General features: G+C 44.1%; 1 protein-coding gene across 1 annotated transcript in view; it reads left to right on the top strand.

Moving 5' to 3' along the window:
* The window catches only part of LOC124594418 (solute carrier family 22 member 7-like), a 148,588-nt gene that overhangs the window by 30,983 nt on the left and 95,681 nt on the right, over nucleotides 1–21,924 (top strand). The window contains exons 4-5 of the mRNA XM_047132792.1: nucleotides 2,109–2,266; nucleotides 18,539–18,707. Of these exons, the coding sequence (XP_046988748.1) occupies nucleotides 2,109–2,266; nucleotides 18,539–18,707 (327 nt within the window). The remainder of the gene's footprint in view (nucleotides 1–2,108; nucleotides 2,267–18,538; nucleotides 18,708–21,924) is intronic.

Raw genomic sequence — 21,924 nt, 5'->3', positions numbered from 1 at the left:
CGTGCACGGTTCGACTGATGCCGTGAAAGGACCACTTGGAAGGTGGAATGACGTGCCGTGGTCTTCAGTGATTCAAGAAAATTTGTCTGCACGCAAGTGATGGTCGTTTGCGCTGATGACGTCGTCCTTATGAGCGCTGTCTCGTAGAGTTCATTCGTCCAAGCCGCATTGGTCCCATCCCAGCCTTTACGGAGTAGGGAACGATAAGCTACAACTCTCTCTCAGCTTTGGTGTTTCTGGACGGGACGCTAATCACCTCACGGTAGGTGCAGAACGTTGGTAGACCTGTACTTTTGCCGTTCTTGGTTCAAATGGTTCAAATGGCTCTGAGCGCTATGCGACTTAACTTCCGAGGTCATCAGTCGCCTAGAACTTAGAACTAATTAAACCTAACTAACCTAAGGAGATCACACACATCCATGCCCGAGGCTGCCGTTCTTGCAACAGGAAAGTGATGTGCTGTTCCAACAGAATAATGCTCGCTCACACACTGCCCGTGAAACTGAAAGTGCTCTACAAGACGTGCAGCAACTTGTCTGGCCAGCACGATCTCCGCACTTGGCTTCAATAGGGCACGTGTGGGATATGACGGGACGAGAAGTGACTCGTGCGACTCGTCAGCCAAACACGTCTGACAGCTACTGGCAATTGTAAATAAGCAACAATTTGAAAAGAATAACGGTTTGTGGCCCTTGCTTTGCGCAAAAGTAACCCTTTGTATGCCTCAGACAATTTTCTACTTTACCGATATTTTCCAGCCTTTTCACATAGCGCCCCCGATGTAACGAAATTATCAGTCACTGTACTTAAACAGTTCATCGTCTAGGCAATTCAACGATTAGAGAGTCCCATTTCCTTGTTCTTGCCGATTTTTGCTTGTTCATCAAATGACAACTGTTTTCCGCTGGTATTGCCATAATCGCCATTACATACACAACATTCACTGTCATTAATGGGGTCTGCATCCTATATGCAGTAAAGGCACGTACGCACACATTAACACCGCACGGAGCCGACTGTCGTTATAGCGAGTTCCAACTTCTACGACCTGAACCGTTGATGTCTTTTTATATACTGTACTACTGACATCAACTGCGATATCATTTTACTGCATTTGTCGGCATACTGGGTTTCATACCATTGCATATACAGGGTGATTCAAAAAGAATACCACAACTTTAAAAATGTGTATTTAATGAAAGAAACATAATATAACCTTCTGTTATACATCATTACAAAGAGTATTTAAAAAGGTTTTTTTTCACTCAAAAACAAGTTCAGAGATGTTCAATATGGCCCCCTCCAGACACACGAGCAATATCAACCCGATACTCCAACTCGTTCCACACTCTCTGTAGCATATCAGGCGTAACAGTTTGGATAGCTGCTGTTATTTCTCGTTTCAAATCATCAATGGTGGCTGGGAGAGGTGGCCGAAACACCATATCCTTAACATACCCCCATAAGAAAAAATCGCAGGGGGTAAGATCAGGGCTTCTTGGAGGCCAGTGATGAAGTGCTCTGTCACGGGCTGCCTGGCGGCCGATCCATCGCCTCGGGTAGTTGACGTTCAGGTAGTTACGGACAGATAAGTGCCAATGTGGTGGCGCTCCATCCTGCTGAAATATGAATTGTTGTGCTTCTTGTTCGAGCTGAGGGAACAGCCAATTCTCTAACATCTCCAGATACTGTAGTCCAGTTACAGTAGCACCTTCGAAGAAAAAGGGACCAAAAACTTTATTGGCTGAAATGGCGAACAAATGTACAACTAAATGAAACTTTATAGCTCCCTTAATTCGCCAACAGATAGTGCTTAGCTCTGCCTTTCGTCGTTGCAGAGTTTTAAATTCCTAAAGTTGTGGTATTCTTTTTGAATCACCCTGTATATTGTGCACAAGTATTCCAATCGAGAATATTAATTTTCCTGTGAATATCTATCCCTTTATACTGATTCATCTACCGTATGCGTTGTCGGGAGTGTCTGCTATGCCGCACGTCAAGAAACATTGCTACTCTTGAGTCGACACTCGTACAGATTCGTATTAATGAGTAAACCTAACAGGAATACGGACACCCGTGTGATGTGTTGATCTCCTGGTGCCGGGCAGGTGGGGCCGGCGCACGGCGTTCTTCCTGTCGGCGCTGACGTCATCGGCGACGCACTGCCTGATGGTGGCCACGGCGCACTCGTACCCGCTCTTCGTGGCCGTCTCCACGCTAGCCAGCGCCACCAACGCAGCCTCCTTCCAGGCGCCGCTCACCTTCAGTAAGTGCATCTCCGTAAGCTGGACTCCTAATTTATCCAACGAGAACATGAGAAAATCTCTCGACCTGGCAGGTAGGTCAGAAGTGAACTCATCGTAGTCTGATGGTTGGTCTATACACTTGGCCAAATGGTAGGATACACAACAAAGTGCAGTTGAGAGAGGTCTGTAACATATCCATCTACAGCTGTCGTAATTTCATCATTGGGCTCAAAACGGTACCCACCCATCAATTTCTTTAGATGTGGCAACAGGTATATGTCGGACGGTGCTACATCAGGTAAATAGGGAAGATGTTCAAAATTGAAGAATAGAATTCTTACTTCAAATACTTCAGGTTTCCAACTGTCAAAGCTCGTTTGTAGATAAGTGGATTGTCTGCAAGAAAAATGATTACTGTATTTTGTAATCCAGTTCACTTCTCGCCCATTCAATCTTCCGCATGGTCAAGAAGACATATATATTTAGCAGATATTGTCTTCCCCTTTCCAACGTAATGATACCATATCAAATGGCTCAAATGGTTCTAAGCACTATGTAACTTGACATCTGTTGTCATTAGTCTCCTAGACTTAGGACTACGTAAACCTAACTAACCGAAGAACATCACACACACATCCATGCCCGAGGCAGGATTCGAACTTGCGACCGTAGCAGCAGCGCGGTTCCGGACTCATCTCATATCACACATATATTATATATAAGAAAATTTGTGAAAGATTATGTAGATCAGAAATCAAACCAACATATACTTAGAGACATTTATTTACTTGGATTACAGTCAGAAGTACAGCTCTAAACAAAAAACAAAAACAGGGAATAAAATCAAACCATAAAAATCTGGCACTCTTCCAATGAATAAACAGAGCGAAATGTAGTGTGAGGAGGCTACGCGAGAGGCGTTCAATGAATTCGAAAGTAAAGTTCTATGTACTGACTTGGCAGAAAATCCAAAGAAATTTTGGTCTTATGTCAAAGCGGTAGTTGGATCAAAACAAAATGTCCAGACACTCTGTGGCCAAAATTGTACTGAAACAGAGGATGACAGACTAAAGGCCGAAATACTGTATGTTTTTTTCCAAAGCTGTTTTACAGAGGAAGACAGCACTATAGTTCCTTCTCTAGATTGTCGCACAGCTGTCAAAATGGTAGATATCGAAATAGATGACAGAGGGATAGAAAAACAATTAAAATCGCTCAAAAGAGGAAAGGCCGCTGGACCTGATGGGATACCTGTTCGATTTTACACAGAGTACGCGAAGGAACTTGCCCCCCTTCTTGCAGCTGTGTACCGTAGGTCTCTAGAAGAGCATAGCGTTCCAAAGGATTGGAAAAGGGCGCAGGTCATCCCCGTTTTCAAGAAGGGACGTCGAACAGATGTGCAGAACTATAGACCTATGTCTCTAATGTCGATCAGTTGTAGAATTTTGGAACACGAATTATGTTAGAGTATAATGACTTTTCTGGAGACTAGAAATCTACTCTGTAGGAATCGGCATGGGTTTCGAAAAAGACGATCGTGTGAAACCCAGCTTGCGCTATTCGTCCACGAGACTCAGAGGACCATAGACACGCGTTCCCAGGTAGATGCCGTGTTTCTTGACTTCCGCAAGGCGTTTGATACAGTTCCCCACAGTCGTTTAATGAACAAAGTAAGAGCATACGGACTATCAGACCGATTGTGTAATTGGATTGAAGAGTTCCTAGATAACAGAACGCAGAATGTCATTCTCAACGGAGAGATGTCTTCCGAAGTAAGAGTGATTTCAGGTGTGCCGCAGGGGAGTGTCGTAGGACCGTTGCTATTCACAATATGTATAAATGACCTTGTAGATAACATCGGTAGTTCACTGAGGCCTTTTGCGGATGGTGCTGTAGTACATCGAGAGGTTGTAACAATGGAAAATTGTACTGAAATGTAGGAGGATCTGCAACGAATTGACGCATGGTGCAGGGAATGGCAATTGAATCTCAATATAGACAAGTGTAATGTGCTGCGAATACATAGAAAGAAAGATCCCTTATCATTTATCTACAATATAGCAGGTCAGCAACTGGAAGCAGTTAATTCCATAAATTACCTGGGAGTAGGCATTAGGAGTGATCTAAACGGAATGACCATATAAAATTAATCGTCGGTAAAGCAGATGCCAGACTGACATTCATTGGAAGAATCCTAATTAAATGCAGTCCGGAAACAAAGGAAGTAGGTTACAGTACACTTGTTTGCTCAATGTGTGAATACTGCTCACCGGTGTGAGATCCGTACCAGATAAAAAATGGCTCTGAGCACTATGGGACTGAGCACTATGGACACTGAGGTCATCAGTCCCCTAGAACTTAGAACTACTTAAACCTAACTATCCTAAGGACATCACACACACCCATGCCAAAGGCAAGATTCGAACCTGTGACCGTAGCGGTCGCGCGGTTCCAGACTGTAGCGCCTAGAACCGCTCGGTCACAGCGGCCGGCCGTACCAGATAGGGTTGATAGAAGAGACAGAGAAGATCCAACGGAGAGCAGCGCGCTTCGTTACTTGAACATTCAGAAATCACGAAAGCGTTACGCAGATGATAGACTCTAGTGGAAGACTCTGCAAGAGAGACGCTCAGTAGCTCGGTACGGGCTTTTGTTGAAGTTTCGAGAACATACCTTCATCGTGGAGTCAAGCAGTATATTGCTCCCTCCTACGTATATGTCACGAAGAGACCATGAGGATAAAATCAGAGAGATTAGAGCCCACACACAGGTGTACCGACAATCTTTCTTTCCACGAACAATACGAGACTGGAATAGAAGGGAGAACCGATAGAGGTACTCAAGGTACCCTCCGCCACACACCGTCAGGTGGCTTGCGGAGTATAGATGTAGATGTAGAATGCATTTCACTGGTTGGTCTCTTGTTCCCACCTCCCCCCCCCCCCAAAGTGCGGGCATCTGGGATATGGGGGTACTTGAATTTGACTTGTCGTCCAACTCTCGTACGAACGACAGCTGTTGTGTCGGTGTGAGCACAGTTGTGACTGTTTGTCCTGTAGTCCTCTGGCATCTTGGCACTGTCTCTTCAGTTCGACTGGATGTAGGCTCGCCTTACAATAGATCATCCGGAAATGGAGGAGTACTTCCATGCTTCAGTGATAGTAAGGTCCATGCTGGTTTCACTCTTTCAGTAGACACTCTGACAATTTTTGCATTTTGCAAAATTCCTATAGTATGGACATTACGTCGCAGTACATGGTAAGGCCCAATGTAAGGAGGTTGTAGGAGAGCCCCATATGGTGTCTGTGACCAACATGACGTGCGAGCAATCTTTCAATGCTCTGTGCATAGCAGCGGTAACTCCGTTTGTTGTTGTAGTTGTGCCTTTGCGAGACAGTGGCCAGGAATTCTCAATGGTTCTATATAAACGATGGTAGCGCCTCTGTCCAACTCTCTCGGTGACACAGGATGGCGTCTTCAGTGTTCTGTGCCACCTTCCCACGATCCCATTGCTTGCCGGGTGATAACTGGTTGTGTGGTGACGCTGGAATCCACATAGTCTAGCCAGTTCATTGAACAGATTACATTCGAATTGTCGATCTTGATCTGTTGCAATGTGTAGGGAGCACCCGGAACGTGCTAGCCAATGTGCAACAAATGCTTTTGCTATTGTCTCGACTGCTACATCTGTCACTGGTATAGCCGCTTCCCATCTCGTGCATCTGTCTACTGCCGTGAGCAGGTATTTATAACCCTCTGAGGATGGAAGTGGATCCACTATGTCGAGGTGAACGAGACCAAACCTTGCCGGCGAACCTGCAGAATTTCCGACCTCTGCATGAACATGTCGTCCTATTTTACAACTCTGGCATCTTGGCGTCGTCTTTTCAATTCGAATTGGTGTAGTTTCGCCTGATCCTAGATCATCCTGAACTGTAGCAGTGCTTTCGTGCTTCGGCGATGGTAAAGTCCATGCTGGTTTCACTCTTTCAACGGACACCATGGCAGTTTTTCCATTTTGCGAAATGTCTGTAGTATAAGCATTACGACGCAGTACTTGGTAGGGCTCAGATCAGAAAATTGCTTGTTCAAATCACGTCGGGGTCACCAATAATGTAGCTCAGAAATAAACCCACATATACTGAGAAACATTTATTTACTTGGATTACAGTCAGAAGTACAGCTCTAAACAAACAACAAAAACAAAGACTTAACATCAAACTATCAAAATCAGCTACTCTTCCGAGGAATGAAAAATGCACTTCACTGTTTGGTGTCCTGTTCCCACAATTATGTTTCTTACTACTTCACGCTGAGACGGCTGGACGGATTAACTTACATCCTGAACTAACACATAGACAACTTTTAAAAGTGTATTGTACAAGATATTTATTGATTTGAAGAATGCGAAATGTTGAACAATAAGCTATTTACTCATTGACTTTTGAACTGGATCATACTTGTGAAAATGCTTTTATTGTTTAATATGTCCTACAAAACACTATTCAACTTAATGAATACAATGCCTATATAATCCTCAAAGTGTTTAACCCATACTTCCATACAAGCGCATTTTAGCAGCATTATAAGCTTTTCAGCCTGTTTCTTGATCAGCCTGGACACTTTAAACGAGATCCATTAAACGCGTGGAGTCATATCATCGGTACTACCTCTCCAAAGCTACAAAAAACTGCACTTCAATATTTTTAGCTAGTAGCTACACAGCCGTCTTCTGTAAGACTGTGCTCAAAGGGAGGATATGTTTGTTCTCTGTCACCGTCGTGATTGTGTAAAAGAGGAACTTCTATTTAAAATATTAATTTACAGTCTATAGACGAGATGTTGTGTGATATGTAATGTTAATTGTTTACTTATTTGTTGATTAATAAATATGATATTAGATGTACACTGAAGAGCAAAAGAAGCTGGTACGCCTGCCTAATATCGTGTAGGGCAGCTGCGAGCACGCAGAAGTGCCGCAACACGACGTGGCATGGACTCGACTAATGTCTGAAGTAGTACTGGAAGGAACTGTCACCATGAATCCCGCATGGCTGTCCATAAATCCGTAAGAGTACGAGGGGTGGAGATCTCTTCCGAACAGCACGTTCCAAGGCATCCCAAATATGCTCAACAACGTTCATGTCTGGGGAGTCTGGTTGCCAGCGGAAGTGTTTAAACTCAGAAGAGTGTTCCTGGAGCGACTCTGTACCTATTCTGGAAGTGTCGTGTGTCACATTGTCCTGCTGAAATTTCCCAAGTCCGTCGAAATGCACAGTGGACATTAATGGATACAGGTGATCAGACAGGATGCTTACGTTCGTGTCACCTGCCAGAGTCGTATCTAGACGTATCCGGGGTCCCATATCACTCCAACTGCACACGCTCCACACCATTTCAGAGCATCCACCAGCTTGAACAGTCCCCTGCTGATATGCAGGGCCCACGGATTCATAAGGATGTCTGCATGCCCGTACACGTCCATCTGCTCAATACAAATTGGAACGAGACCCGTCTGGCCAGGCAATATGTTTCCAATCATCAACAGTCCAATGTCGGTGATTTTGACGGACCCAAACGAGGCGTAAAGCTTTGTGTCGTGCAATCATCAATGATGCACGAGGTCGCCTTCGGCTCCGGAAGCCCATATCGCTGATGTTTCGTTTAATGGTTCGCACGGTGACACTTGTTGATGGCCCAGCACTGAACTCTGGAGTAATTTGCGGAAGGGTTGGACTTATGTCACGTTGAACGATTTTCTTCAGTCGTCGTTGTCCCATGCTTGCAGGATCTTTCTCCGGCCGCAACGATGTCGGAAATTCGATGTTTTACTGGAATCTTGATATTCACGGTACACTCGTGAACTGATTGTGCGGGAAAATCCCCACTTCATCGCTGTCTCGAAGATGTTGTGTCCCATCCCTGGCGCGGCGACTATACCACCACGTTCAAACTCATTTAAATCTTGATAACGTGCCATTGTGCAGTATTAACCGATCTATCAACTACGCCAGACACTTCTTGCCTTATATAGGCGTTGCCGACCGCAGCGCTGTATTCTGCCTGTTTTCATATTTCTGTATTTGAATACGCATGCCTGTACCAGTTTTTTTGGCGCTTTAGTGTATTTTTATTTAACGTCGATGTTAAAATCATAGATATTCTGGGGTCGATTATTATCAGACATCGATGTTCAGAGGTCGATAAAGAGATAGAAATCAAAATCGATGATTTGCCAACATCGCCCATCCCTAACTGAGATAATGTCTTTTATTCTGAATTCATCAAGTAACTTACAAAAACTGTGGCTTTTGAAAGAGAAGAACCTTTAGATGACAACTTCAGTCCGCCACTATAGTGACGGCACTCAGATTCCTTTCGAAATCGTAAAAAATGGCCTGAATGGAAAGGTTTCACTTTCATTACATTGACTGACATCAACGGGATGCAGTGTGAAAAAGTAAAATGGAGACTTTTCTACCATTTCTCAGGAACAGAAGACTGGAACAGCAGTTTAACGTCTTGATGACGTCGAGGTTATTACAAACGAACCACTTCTGATCACCGTATGTTGTTCGTACTTGCTACAGTAAATTAGTTTAGATATTAATCTCACAAGCCAGAACATTAGTCACCCATTAAAGAGCAGAATGGTTGCTTTGGTGCGCTGGTGACGGTATAAAATTTCCGACAAATCTCTGTACATCTAATGTCATTAAATATTCCTCCAGAAATACTATAACTGTCTCAAATGAGAACATCGATTGTTAAGGGGTCACGAATTATAATTTATTCAAACACTCAGCAACAATGAACACTTTTGATGACGTTCAGCATTTCAGTCTACATGCCACAATTTGCTACCGATCGGTTGCATACTGGAACTTAAGCAATGACCGATCGCGGCATGAACACGCTATAAAAGCATTAATACGGCCACCGAGCAGTGCCGACGAATGCACTATCCAAGCTCGCTTCACTCCGCCCTAGCCGAGAGACCAACTGCAACTAACTGGCACCACAAGAATAACTGGTCCCCAGCATATTGTCAACAAGCAGAGAGTAACTCACACTGGTAGCCACGGGTACAACACGCTCAATGGAGAACTTCAGCGATAAATAAATAAATCATGAACATACGGCAAATACATTGCCATGTGAGGACACTGTACCCTCACGAGCTGTATACCTGACAAAAGTCATGGCAGTGAAGTGATACGTATATGCCAGTTGGCCGTACGGAATCAGCGCAGTAGCATGGGTGAAAGTGGAGACGTGACAAAATGGTAGAAATGTGCGCTCGTGCTTGGACGTTCCCATAAGTATACCGTGAACAAAGTTGTGTGTTTTGTTGGTATATCAACGCGGACTGTCCAGCGCGCCTCAAGACTTGGTCTACCGCCTTCAGTCATGTGACGGCTTCGAACGGTGGTCATGAAGAGACAGGAAGCGGTGACGAGCTTCATGCTGTCACGTCTTCGTATGAAGCATTTCTATAACGATTGTAATTCACGATATCCAGTGTGTTTGGCGCTACACGATAAGTTCGCTTATTTGGATAATAGCGTATGGAGCCTGAAGATGGCAAAATGAATTGCTGAAACTGTTTGCTTTGAGAATAAAATAAAATATATTAAAGTATACGGCTGTTGGTGAAGTTTATTGACATTTCGTGCCTTGTCAAAGGCAATCTCTTTCAAATCAGACAGGTGTAAATGCTGTCGGCGAGTGCAGGTCCATCTCAACCAGTTTCCGATCGAACATTGCGAAGCCCGCATCTCGTGGTCGTGCGGTAGCGTTCTCGCTTCCCACGCCCGGGTTCCCGGGTTCGATTCCCGGCGGGGTCAGGGATTTTCTCTGCCTCGTGATGGCTGGGTGTTGTGTGCTGTCCTTAGGTTAGTTAGGTTTAAGTAGTTCTAAGTTCTAGGGGACTGATGACCATAGCTGTTAAGTCCCATAGTGCTCATAGCCATTTGAACATTGCGAAGGGAACAGCATGCAGTGGGTATATGGAGTCGCTTACCTCGCATAAAGCCATTGATCACTAAAAAAAACTAAACTTCTCCCGCACATGCCATGAAGGCCCAAAGCTACCGACTGGCCGCCGTGTCATCCTCAGCCCACAGGTGTCACTGGATGCAGATACTGAGGGGCATGTGATCAGCACACCGCTCTCCCGGTCGTAGGTCAGTTTCCGAGACCGGAGCCGCTACTTCTCAATCAAGTAGCTCCTCAGTTTGCCTCACAAGGGCTGAGTGCATCTCGCTTGGCAACAGCGCTCAGCAGACCGGATGGGCACCCATCCAAGTGCTAGCCCAGCCCGACAGCGCTTAACTTCGGTGATCTGACGGGTCCAGGCGTTACCACTGCGGCAAGGCCGTTGGCAAAGCCATTGATCTCAATGGCACGCAAAGCTGCTCGTCTTCAATAGCCAAACAACAAAATCACCAGGCAGTAAGTTACTGGACTCGTGTAGTGTGACCCAACGAGTTGTGATTCCGCCTCTTTGCGAACGAGAGAGCCTCCTACCCATGGCCGAACCTTTATCCGCACAAGCGACTTACCATCTGCCGCCCTCGCCCTCCTCCATTTTCCCTCGTAGACTTTCACCAGTGTTAGTTTCCGCCACTAATTGTGATACACGCTTCATACTAATCTCGCAGCCTGTCGCCCCAAGCGGTGGCCACTAATACCTCCCGCACTAAGCCCAGGGTGGACGTACATGTTTCACAATTCATATTAGACACTTCTAGAGGTTGTAGAGGGGACGTAGTATAGCATATTTTACAAAGGAACCCATGTCCGGAAACGTCGTCCAGCGCCGCTACAGACCGTCAAAGCTGTTGGTGCCGGCACCTGTAAATGTATGTATACAGGGTTATTACAAATGATTGAAGCGATTTCACAGCTCTACAATAACTTTATTATTTGAGATATTTTCACAATGCTTTGCACACACATACAAAAACTCAAAAAGTTTTTTTAGGCATTCACAAACGTTCGATATGTGCCCCTTTAGTGATTCGGCAGACATCAAGCCGATAATCAAGTTCCTCCCACACTCGGCGCAGCATGTCTCCATCAATGAGTTCGAAAGCATCGTTGATGCGAGCTCGCAGTTCTGGCACGTTTCTTGGTAGAGGAGGTTTAAACACTGAATCTTTCACATAACCCCACAGAAAGAAATCGCATGGGGTTAAGTCGGGAGAGCGTGGAGGCCATGACATGAATTGCTGCTCATGATCTCCACCACAACCGATCCATCGGTTTTCCAATCTCCTGTTTAAGAAACGCCGAACATCATGATGGAAGTGCGGTGGAGCACCATCCTGTTGAAAGATGAAGTCGGCGCTGTCGGTCTCCAGTTCTGGCATGAGCCAATTTTCCTCGGGCTACGCGTGAAACTTGCCCGCACGTGTTCAACCGTATCTTCGCTCACTGCAGGCCGACCCATTGATTTCCCCTTACAGAGGCATCCAGAAGCTTTAAACTGCGCATACCATCGCCGAATGGAGTTAGCAGTTGGTGGATCTTTGTTGAACTTCGTCCTGAAGTGTCGTTGCACTGTTATGACTGACTGATGTGAGTGCATTTCAAGCACAACATACGCTTTCTCAGCTGCTGTCGCCATTTTGTCTCACTGCGCTCTCGAGCGCTCTGACGGCAGAAACCTGAAGTGCGACTTCAGCCGAACAAAACTTTATGAGTTTTTCTACGTAACTGTAGTGTGCCGTGACCATATGTCAATGAATGGAGCTACGGTGAATTTACGAAATCGCTTCAATCATTTGTAATAGCCCTGTATACAGGGTGTTCCCATGATAATGCTAAAAACTTTCTGAGATGATAGAGAAGGATTAATGCATCAATTAGAGGTAAGCGTCCCTGTATCGGAAACGAAAGAATCGAAAGCTATAAGCAAAAACGGTCCTGATACCTCTGCCACTGGAATACATGTACTGGTACTGTTGCTGCTAATATTGTAGGGTAGGCAACTGTCAGAGGAGGTGGTATGGACCAAAGCAAGGAAAACATGTCTAGTAAACATGCGCTCTAAAGCGCATATGAGCACTTTTTCAATAAAGGAGATGTGTTTCATAGTAGCAAAGATGAACAATGCTCATAGCTCCTCTGGTTGTCCGCAGACGAATCTGGTTCCAGCACGATGGAGCCCCGGCTCACTTCAGTCGAAACGTCAGGAACCGCATGGACACTGTCTACGGCCAGCAGTGGATAGGACGGAGCGGCCACCGCTTTCTCGCGGTCTCCCGGTTTAACCTGCGTGGATTTTTTCTTGTGCGGTCATATGAAAAGCTTGGTGTACGAGAGCCCGTCACATCTGAAGTGGATCTAGTTGTCCGCGTGTCTGTTGCTGCTGGACATGTGATCGACATGCCTGAATGCCTGACGCCTTTTGTAATCCACACCGATCCATACGCCGTAGCTGTGAATCGTGTATCACTGTTGCTGGCCGCTCTTTCGAGCAGCTCTTGTAAACTATTAATAAATTCTGGTGTCATTTGTCTTTATACGCCTTTTCAGTATCTGTGGGTCATACTTGCTGTACGAGCTGGCGCTGTAATGTGTCATTACTACACACATGTTCATACTAAATCTGCTTATTTTGGTCCCCTCTTCCTGCCCTTACATTTTTGACGTATAGTTTAGGACCACTCTGTATATATAAATTTCTGAGATTTTTTATAACCAAGTTTCCCTATTATTAAATTTATAAAAATTACATGTTACACATATTAAAAATTCGTATATAAAAAAACGCGTATTCCAATGCAACGTTGTGTCAAAACTGCAAAGCATTCGCTCAAAAAATTTTGAGAGATTTGAGATTAGGAACATTTATAGTTTCTGCGTAACTACAAACGTTATGCTCGTTTCTTCAAAACTTCACATCTCCGGAACTTCTTCTCGGATTGCTTTGAAATTTTGATACAACATTGCACTCGAATATTCACGTGTCTTCACATACCTACTGGAATGCCATTTGGTATATATGTAATATATGAGTACTAAAAGGAAAACGTTAGAAAAATGTAAATATTGGTTTGCTAAAAGTCGTTAATCCCCGAAAGTTCTTGACCGATCGCTTCTTATTTTAGATGGAACGTTGGATTCTAATACTGGCGTGTTGTTATTAGGTACCTAATTCTTCAGTGATATATAAGGATTTTAAATAAATCGGAAAAGTACATTTTGAGATTTTTGGTAACAAAAGTTTTCCATTCATATTTTTACATATGGGATATATATATATATACAGGGTGGCCCATTGATAGTGACCGGGCCACATATCTCACGAAATAAGCATCAAACGAAAAAACTACAAAGAACGAAATTCGTCTAGCTTGAAGGGGGAAACCTGATGGCGCTATGGTTGGCCCGCTAGATGGCGCTGCCATAGGTCAAACGGATATCAGATGCGTTTTTTTTAAAAGGAACCCCCATTTTTATTACATATTCGTGTAGCACGTAAAAAAATATGAATTCTTTAGTTGGACCACTTTTTTCGCTTTGTGACAGATGGCGCTGTAATAGTCACAAACATATGGCTCACAATTTTAGACGAACAATTGGTAACAGGTAGGTTTTTCAAATTAAAATACAGAACGTAAGTACGTTTGAACATTTTGTTTCAGTTGTTCCAATGTGGTACATGTACCTTTGTGAACTTATCATTTCTGAGAACGCATACTGTTACTGCGTGATTACCTGTAAATACGAGGGCAGTTCAATAAGTAATGCAACACATTTTTTTTCTCGGCCAATTTTGGTTGAAAAAACCGGAAATTTCTTGTGGAATATTTTAAAACATTCCCGCTTCGTCTCGTATAGTTTCATTGACTTCCGACAGGTGGCAGCGCTGTACAGAGCTGTTAAAATGGCGTCTGTAACGGATGTGCGTTGCAAACAACGGGCAGTGATCGAGTTTCTTTCGGCGGAAAACCAGGGCATCTCAGATATTCATAGGCGCTTGCAGAATGTCTACGGTGATCTGGCAGTGGACAAAAGCACGGTGAGTCGTTGGGCAAAGCGTGTGTCATCATCGCCGCAAGGTCAAGCAAGACTGTCTGATCTCCCGCGTGCGGGCCGGCCGCGCACAGCTGTGACTCCTGCAATGGCGGAGCATGCGAACACACTCGTTCGAGATGATCGACGGATCACCATCAAACAACTCAGTGCTCAACTTGACATCTCTGTTGGTAGTGCTGTCACAATTGTTCACCAGTTGGGATATTCAAAGGTTTGTTCCCGCTGGGTCCCTCGTTGTCTAACCGAACACCATAAAGAGCAAAGGGGAACCATCTGTGCGGAATTGCTTGCTCGTCATGTGGCTGAGGGTGACAATTTCTTGTCAAAGATTGTTACAGGCGATGAAACATGGGTTCATCACTTCGAACCTGAAACAAAACGGCAATCAATGGAGTGGCGCCACACCCACTCCCCTACCAAGAAAAAGTTTAAAGCCATACCCTCAGCCGGTAAAGTCATGGTTACAGTCTTCTGGGACGCTGAAGGGGTTATTCTGTTCGATGTCCTTCCCCATGGTCAAACGATCAACTCTGAAGTGTATTGTGCTACTCTTCAGAAATTGAAGAAACGACTTCAGCGTGTTCGTAGGCACAAAAATCTGAACGAACTTCTCCTTCTTCATGACAACGCAAGACCTCACACAAGTCTTCGCACCCGAGAGGAGCTCACAAAACTTCAGTGGACTGTTCTTCCTCATGCACCCTACAGCCCCGATCTCACACCGTCGGATTTCCATATGTTTGGCCCAATGAAGGACGCAATCCGTGGGAGGCACTACGCGGATGATGAAGAAGTTATTGATTCAGTACGACGTTGGCTCCGACATCGACCAGTGGAATGGTACCGTGCAGGCATACAGGCCCTCATTTCAAGGTGGCGTAAGGCCATAGCATTGAATGGAGATTACGTTGAAAAATAGTGTTGTGTAGCTAAAAGATTGGGGAATAACCTGGTGTATTTCAATGCTGAATAAAACAACCCCTGTTTCAGAAAAAAAATGTGTTGCATTACTTATTGAACTGCCCTCGTACCACTTTAATGTAATAAATGCTCAAAATGATGTCCGTCAACCTCAACGCATTTGGCAATACGTGTAACCACATTCCTCTCAACAGCGAGTAGTTCGCCTTCCGTAATGTTCGCACATGCATTGACAATGCGCTGAAGCTTGTTGTCAGGCGTTGTCGGTGGAACACGATAGAAAAAATCCTTCAACTTCCCCCACAGAAAGAAATCCGGGGACGTCAAATCCGCTGCACGTGCGGGCCATGGTATGGTGCTTCGACGACCAATCCACCTGTCATGAAAATATGCTATTCAACACCGCTTCAACCGCACGCGAGCTATGTGCAGGACATCCATCATGTTGGAAGTACATCGCCATTCTCTCATGCAGTGAAACATCTTGTAGTAACACTGGTAGAACATTACGTAGGAAATCAGCATACATTGCACCATTTAGATTGCCATTGATAAAATGGGGGCCAATTATCCTTCCTCCCATAATGCCGCACCATACATTAACCCGCCAAGGTCGCTGATATTCCACTTGTCGCTGCCATCGTGGATTTTCCGTTGCCAAATAGTGCATATTATGCGGGTTTACGTTACCGCTGTTGGTGAATGACGCTTCGTCTCTAAATAGAATGCGAGCAATAAATCTGTCATCGTCCCGTAATTTCTCTTGTGCACAGTGGCAGAATTGTACACGACGTTCAAAGTCGTCGCCATGCAATTCCTGGTGCATAGAAATATGGTACGGGTGCAATCAATGTTGATGTAACATTCTCAACACCGACGTTTATGAAATTCCCGATTCTTGCACAATTTGTCTGCTACTGATGTGTGGATTAGCCACGACAGCAGCTAAAACACCTACTTGGGCATCATCATTTGTTGCAGGTCGTGGTTGACGTTTCATGTGTGGCTGAACACTTCCTGTTTACTTAAATAATGTAACTATCCCGCGAACGGTGTGGACACTTGGATGATGTCGTCCAGGATAGAAAGCAGCATACATAGCACACGCCCCTTGGGCATTTTGGTCACAATAGCCATACATCAACACGACATCGACCTTTCGCGCAGTTGGTAAACGGTCCATTATAACACGGGTAATGTATCACGAAGCAAATACCGTCCGCACTGGCGGAATGTTATGTGATACCACGTACTTATACGTTTGTGATTATTACAGCGCCATCTATCACAAAGCGAAAGAAGTGATCCAGCTAAAACATTCATATTTCTTTACGTACTGCACGAATATGTAATAAAAATGGGCGTTCCTATTTTAAAAACGCAGTTGATATTTGTTTGACCTATGGCAGAGCCATCTAGCGGGCCAACCATAGCGCCATCTGGTTTCCCCCTTCAAGCTAGACGAGTTTCGTTTTTTGTAGTTTTTTCGTTTGACACTTATTTCGTGAGATATGTGTCCCAGTCACTATCAATGGACCACCCTGTATATACAGGGTGTTACAAAAAGTTATGGCCAAACTTTCAGGAAACATTCCTCACAAACAAATAAAGAAAAGATGTTATGCGGACATGTGTCCGGAAACGCTTAATTTCCATGTTAGAGCTCATTTTAGTTTCGTCAGTATGTACTGTACTTCCTCGATTCACCGCCAGTTGGCCCAATTGAAGGAAGGTAATGTTCACTTCGGTGCTTGTATTGACATGCGACTCATTGCTCTACAGTTTGGGCAGACATTGTTGGTGATGTCTTGATTGGGCTCCATGTTCTTCCACTTACGCTCAATGGAGCACGTTATCATGTTTTCATACGGGATACTCTACCTGTGCTGCTAGAACATGTGCCTTTACAAGTACGACACAACATGTGGTTCATGCACGATGGAGCTCCTGCACATTTCAGTCGAAGTGTTCGTACGCTTCTCAACAACAGATTCAGTGACCATGGCCTCCACGCTCTCCTGACCTCAACCCTCTTGACTTTCATTTATGGGGGCATTTGAAAGCTCTTGTCTACGCAACCCCGGTATCAAATGTAGAGACTCTTCGTGCTCGTGTTGTGGACGGCTGTGATACAATACGCCATTCTCCAGGGCTGCATCAGCGCATCAGGGATTCCATGCGACGGAGGGTGGATGCATGTATCCTCGCTAACGGAGGACATTTTGAACATTTCCTGTAACGAAGTGTTTGAAGTCACGCTGGTACGTTCTGTTGCTGTGTGTTTCCATTCCATGATTAATGTGATTTGAAGAGAAGTAATAAAATGAGCTCTAACATGGAAAGTAAGAGTTTCCGAACACAAGTCCACATATCATATTTTCTTTCTTTGTGTGTGAGGAATGTTTCCTGAAAGTTTGGCCGTACCCTTTTGTAACACCCTGTGTATGCCATGTATAGAAATATAAATGGAAAACCTTTCTTAGCAAAAATCTCAAAATGTACTTTCCGATTTATTTAAAATCTTTATATATCACTGTAATAAACGTTACATCATTATAATAAACGTTTAGACACATATAGACTACACACTTAGTAATGTATATAAAAAAACATACGGTAGCGGAACGTTCTTAACAAACAGGGAAGCTGTATTTATGGCTTACTGGTTTATGACTAGAATACTACTACAGAATCTGAATTTGCATTAACAGTAAACAAATTTCAAAGTCAAAGAGAGGTGGGAAGGGGCGGATGGACAGAGAGGTGGGAGGAAATGGACACAGGAAAGGAAGAAGGAGATGGAGAGAAAAGGGGGGAGGAGAAGATGGACAGAGAAAGGGGAGGAGGTGATGGACTGAGAGAGGAGGAGAGAGGATGGGCAGGAGGGGATTAGTGAGAGTGTGTGGGGAAGGAGAAAATGGGCAGAGAAAGGGGGAGAAGGTGATGGACAGGGACGGGGTGGAGAGGGGGCAGGAGGAGATGGAGAGAGAGGGGGGGAGGGGGTGATGGACAGAGAAGGAGGAAGGCGGGGGATATAAACAAAGCAGGGGGAGGGGGAGATGGACAGAGACAGCGGAGAGGAGATTAGGATGAGTAACCATTTCCTAGACATTTTAGAAACGCATGCTTTCTGTTTTCTTTCTTTTCCATTTAAACGGACTGAGCCACAGCAAAGCGTTGTTGAATACAACTAGCTAGCTTATAATTACGTGAAGCTTCTAGAGTATACTGGTCTGTTCCTTTAGAGAAATGCTCGATGTATCTAGCAAGTAAGTATTCTTTACTTGTATATGGAATAACCTCGACGTACGTGCCGCCCACAGGCATGGAGGTGTGCGACGAGGAGACTAAGGGCCGCGTGATGATGATGCAGTGCCTGGCGTGGACGCTGGGCATGCTGGTCATGCCCATGGTGGCGTGGCTCTGCCGCGACTGGGTGCCCTTCATGCTCGCCACCTCCATACCACTAGGGCTCGCCGTCTTCCTGCACAGGTAAGCCGTCGCCGACAGTGTGTGTCAATGTAGCACTAAAGTACGAGAAGCGACTGAAGGCTACCTCATGCCTATCTGTTCGAGCAACTTACGTGACTTACTGCATAGGTCAGCAATTATTTTCGCACGTTATCACCATTTAGGTCAATCATCTTCCCAACTCAGAAAAGAATGTAAGAGCAATGCAGCATACCCGATAAACAGTTTCCTGCAAGCCCCTCTTTCGAAAGTCATCAATCTAACCATTCCTCTGTATCTGACAAATTTGTAAATATGTTAGAAGGAATTGAATATATACAAATAAAACTTAAATATCCTCGAACATGACACCAGGCAAAAAGAAAAGTACCACGTCAATTAAGTAAAGATACCAAGTGCCACTACAGATTGTGCGATGCAAATTTAACCCTATGCTTACCAGAAAATTTGCACGGTGTTGCCTACCAGTCGCGCTGCTCAGATCCGCGTTGTTTAAACTGTCATAAAATGTCACTATTTTGACTACCTATGATGTGAATGACTTTTGAAGTGTAAATACTTTTTAAATACTTTTATTTACTTAAATTTTATATTTAAAATACACATTTCCTATACTTTCACTAGTGGTTTTTATTCTTACTGCAAATTTGTGTAAGGTCTTCAGACAACAAAATGGTTCAAATGGCTCTGAGCACTATGCGACTTAACTTCTGAGGTCATCAGTCACCTAGAACTTAGAACTAATTAAACCTAACTAACCTAAGGACATCACACACATCCATGCCCGAGGCAGGATTCGAACCTGCGACCGCAGCGGTCACGCGATTCCAGACTGAAGCGCCTTTAACCGCACGGCCACACCGGCCGGCTGCAGACAACAGCAGAATGTCCCAAGCATACAGGTTTGGTGCGCTTATAACATGTAATTTGCTTTTTCTATCTTTCTTCTCTAAACAATATGCACATCTTTTCTTAGCTGGTGGTTTCACTGCCGTTCCTGGATCCGTGTTACTAATGAATTCATTCACTTCTTTACCCCTGCTAGTTGCTTTTCCAAATTGATGATGTAAGTCCGACATCTCATTTCTTAATAGTCCAGATTATGCATTCATTACACTTACATCAACCATATTGAAGAAAATCACCAACTGCCAGGGCCTCGTTTTTCCCTTCACACCAGTATCCTATCTTTTGGTCCATGATGTCAACATCGCCCTTTGTGGCATTGTCTGTCATTATAACTTCAGGCTTCTTTACTTATGATGATGACACCGTTGGTTGGTCATGAAGAGAGCTAAGGACTGGAATAACTTTGTTTTTCTTAGGAATATAAGAGGCTCTCATCACATCTAGTTGAAAACCAAATAAGGTAGAGTATACTTCACGTCCTTTAGGTGTAATATAATCGGCGGGCAGTTCAACTTTGTTTTTTTCGGATAGTACCGATTAGTTCAAATGGTTCAAATGGCTCTGAGCACTATGGGACTTAACATCTATGGTCATCAGTCCCCTAGAACTTAGAACTACGTAAACCTAACTAACCTAACGACATCACACAACACCCAGCCATCACGAGGCAGAGAAAATCCCTGACCCCGCCGGGAATCGAACCCGGGAACCCGGGCGTGGGAAGCGAGAATGCTACCGCACGACCATGAGATGCGGGCAGTACCGATTAGTGTCAGATGTTTTGACAGCAAATAATGAGCTAAATTGAGAGATGTAAAAAAAATTATGACAGGTGATATTATGTTCAGACTTTTCAGATTCAATCACTTGGGTTTTCAGTACATTCTCTCCAAGTCGTACTGTTCTGGTTTCTTCCTCCTTTCCCAAATACACGTTTATCTTCCAGCACAGGATCGCTGCACTGTCACAAATTGCCCAGAACTTTATTCCTTATCTACCAGGTTTTGATGGGATGTATTGTCGAAATTAACAGCGATCTCGAAATGTAACCTACTGTCCATCCAGGGTCATGCACCATCCTGGAATGTGGCATCCCTAAAGGGTAATTTCCCGCATCTCGAAAACTTCTCTGGTTCAGATTTGCTACTTGACCTGTGTTCACTTTGGGTTGCTGGAATGTCAATTTGCAACGCCCTCAGAACATCATAGAAGCGGTTGTGAGACATAATTTCACTGAAAGTAGTCGGCCATTCTCAGTATTCCAGAGCTGATGATATCTTCATTACTTAACTTGTAAACTCCAGTCAGGAAAAGAACACCAAAGAACTTTCTTATTTCATGAATATCCATGACCACCCAGTCCTCGTAAATGATTGAACGTTGCTTGCTAGTCCACGCGCACATTTTGTCAATGAGGGATATACGAAAGAACAACATAAAAAAAGTTCTTCCTTATCACACTTCCTAACCGAATAACTTAGATCCCTGCTCTTCTTTCAAACCACTCTTCTTTCTCCGCCTGCCAGACATTCCAACTTGAGGAGCTGTAGCCCATATTTTATTCCCATAACGAGAAACAATAAGTCACACTCAAGAGAATTTCCATTAGATTGTTATTCTCCATCTTTGTAAAGGGATTCTTCATTATCTCCATCTTCGTGTAGTTCTGAGTTCCCAGCGACAACTACCACATTATCATCACCATTGGAAGATTCGCGTTCACTAGGTGGGTTTTCAGAATCAGGAGACTGTTCCAGCAATTCCCCTTTTTCCTCATGTGATAGTCCTGTTCTCCATAACATTTTCAGTTTGTTGAACAGACAATTGTTATGAAATAATGCACCAAAATAAACATATGTTTGTCACAAGGAGGACTGTTGAACACCTGATGTAACAGATGGTGCAAGTTCTGTACGGGAGCAAACGTGCACAAACACTTTAACACAAAGCCATAGGTTAATTTTTATAATATTTTTCCAAAATTGTGACTAACTTAACATATTAGGAAAACCCATAAAATTTCATTAAAATAAAATACATAGTTACTAATAGAGAAGGTATGAAACATCACGGACGGACCTCTGAAGCCCGATGGTAGGTAGGAAGTGCACCAGACAGTGATGCTTAAGTGAAAAGCAAAATAAGTACGAGTAGTATCCATCGACAGGCAGTGTTTGTATGTGTAACATGTGAATGAAATACTGTAGTTAAGAAACATAAGTTGACGTCAGTCCGAAAACGGCATCCATCATAAGGCAGCATAAGTCGTAACAAATATCATATTTCGTAATTTGCTGCCCAATGTTATATGCCTCAGCAATTAAACGAA

The sequence above is a fragment of the Schistocerca americana genome, chromosome 1 (assembly GCF_021461395.2).
Source record: "Schistocerca americana isolate TAMUIC-IGC-003095 chromosome 1, iqSchAmer2.1, whole genome shotgun sequence".
Taxonomy (NCBI): Eukaryota; Metazoa; Arthropoda; class Insecta; order Orthoptera; family Acrididae; genus Schistocerca; species Schistocerca americana.
This window is presented reverse-complemented; position numbering and strand designations above follow the sequence as displayed.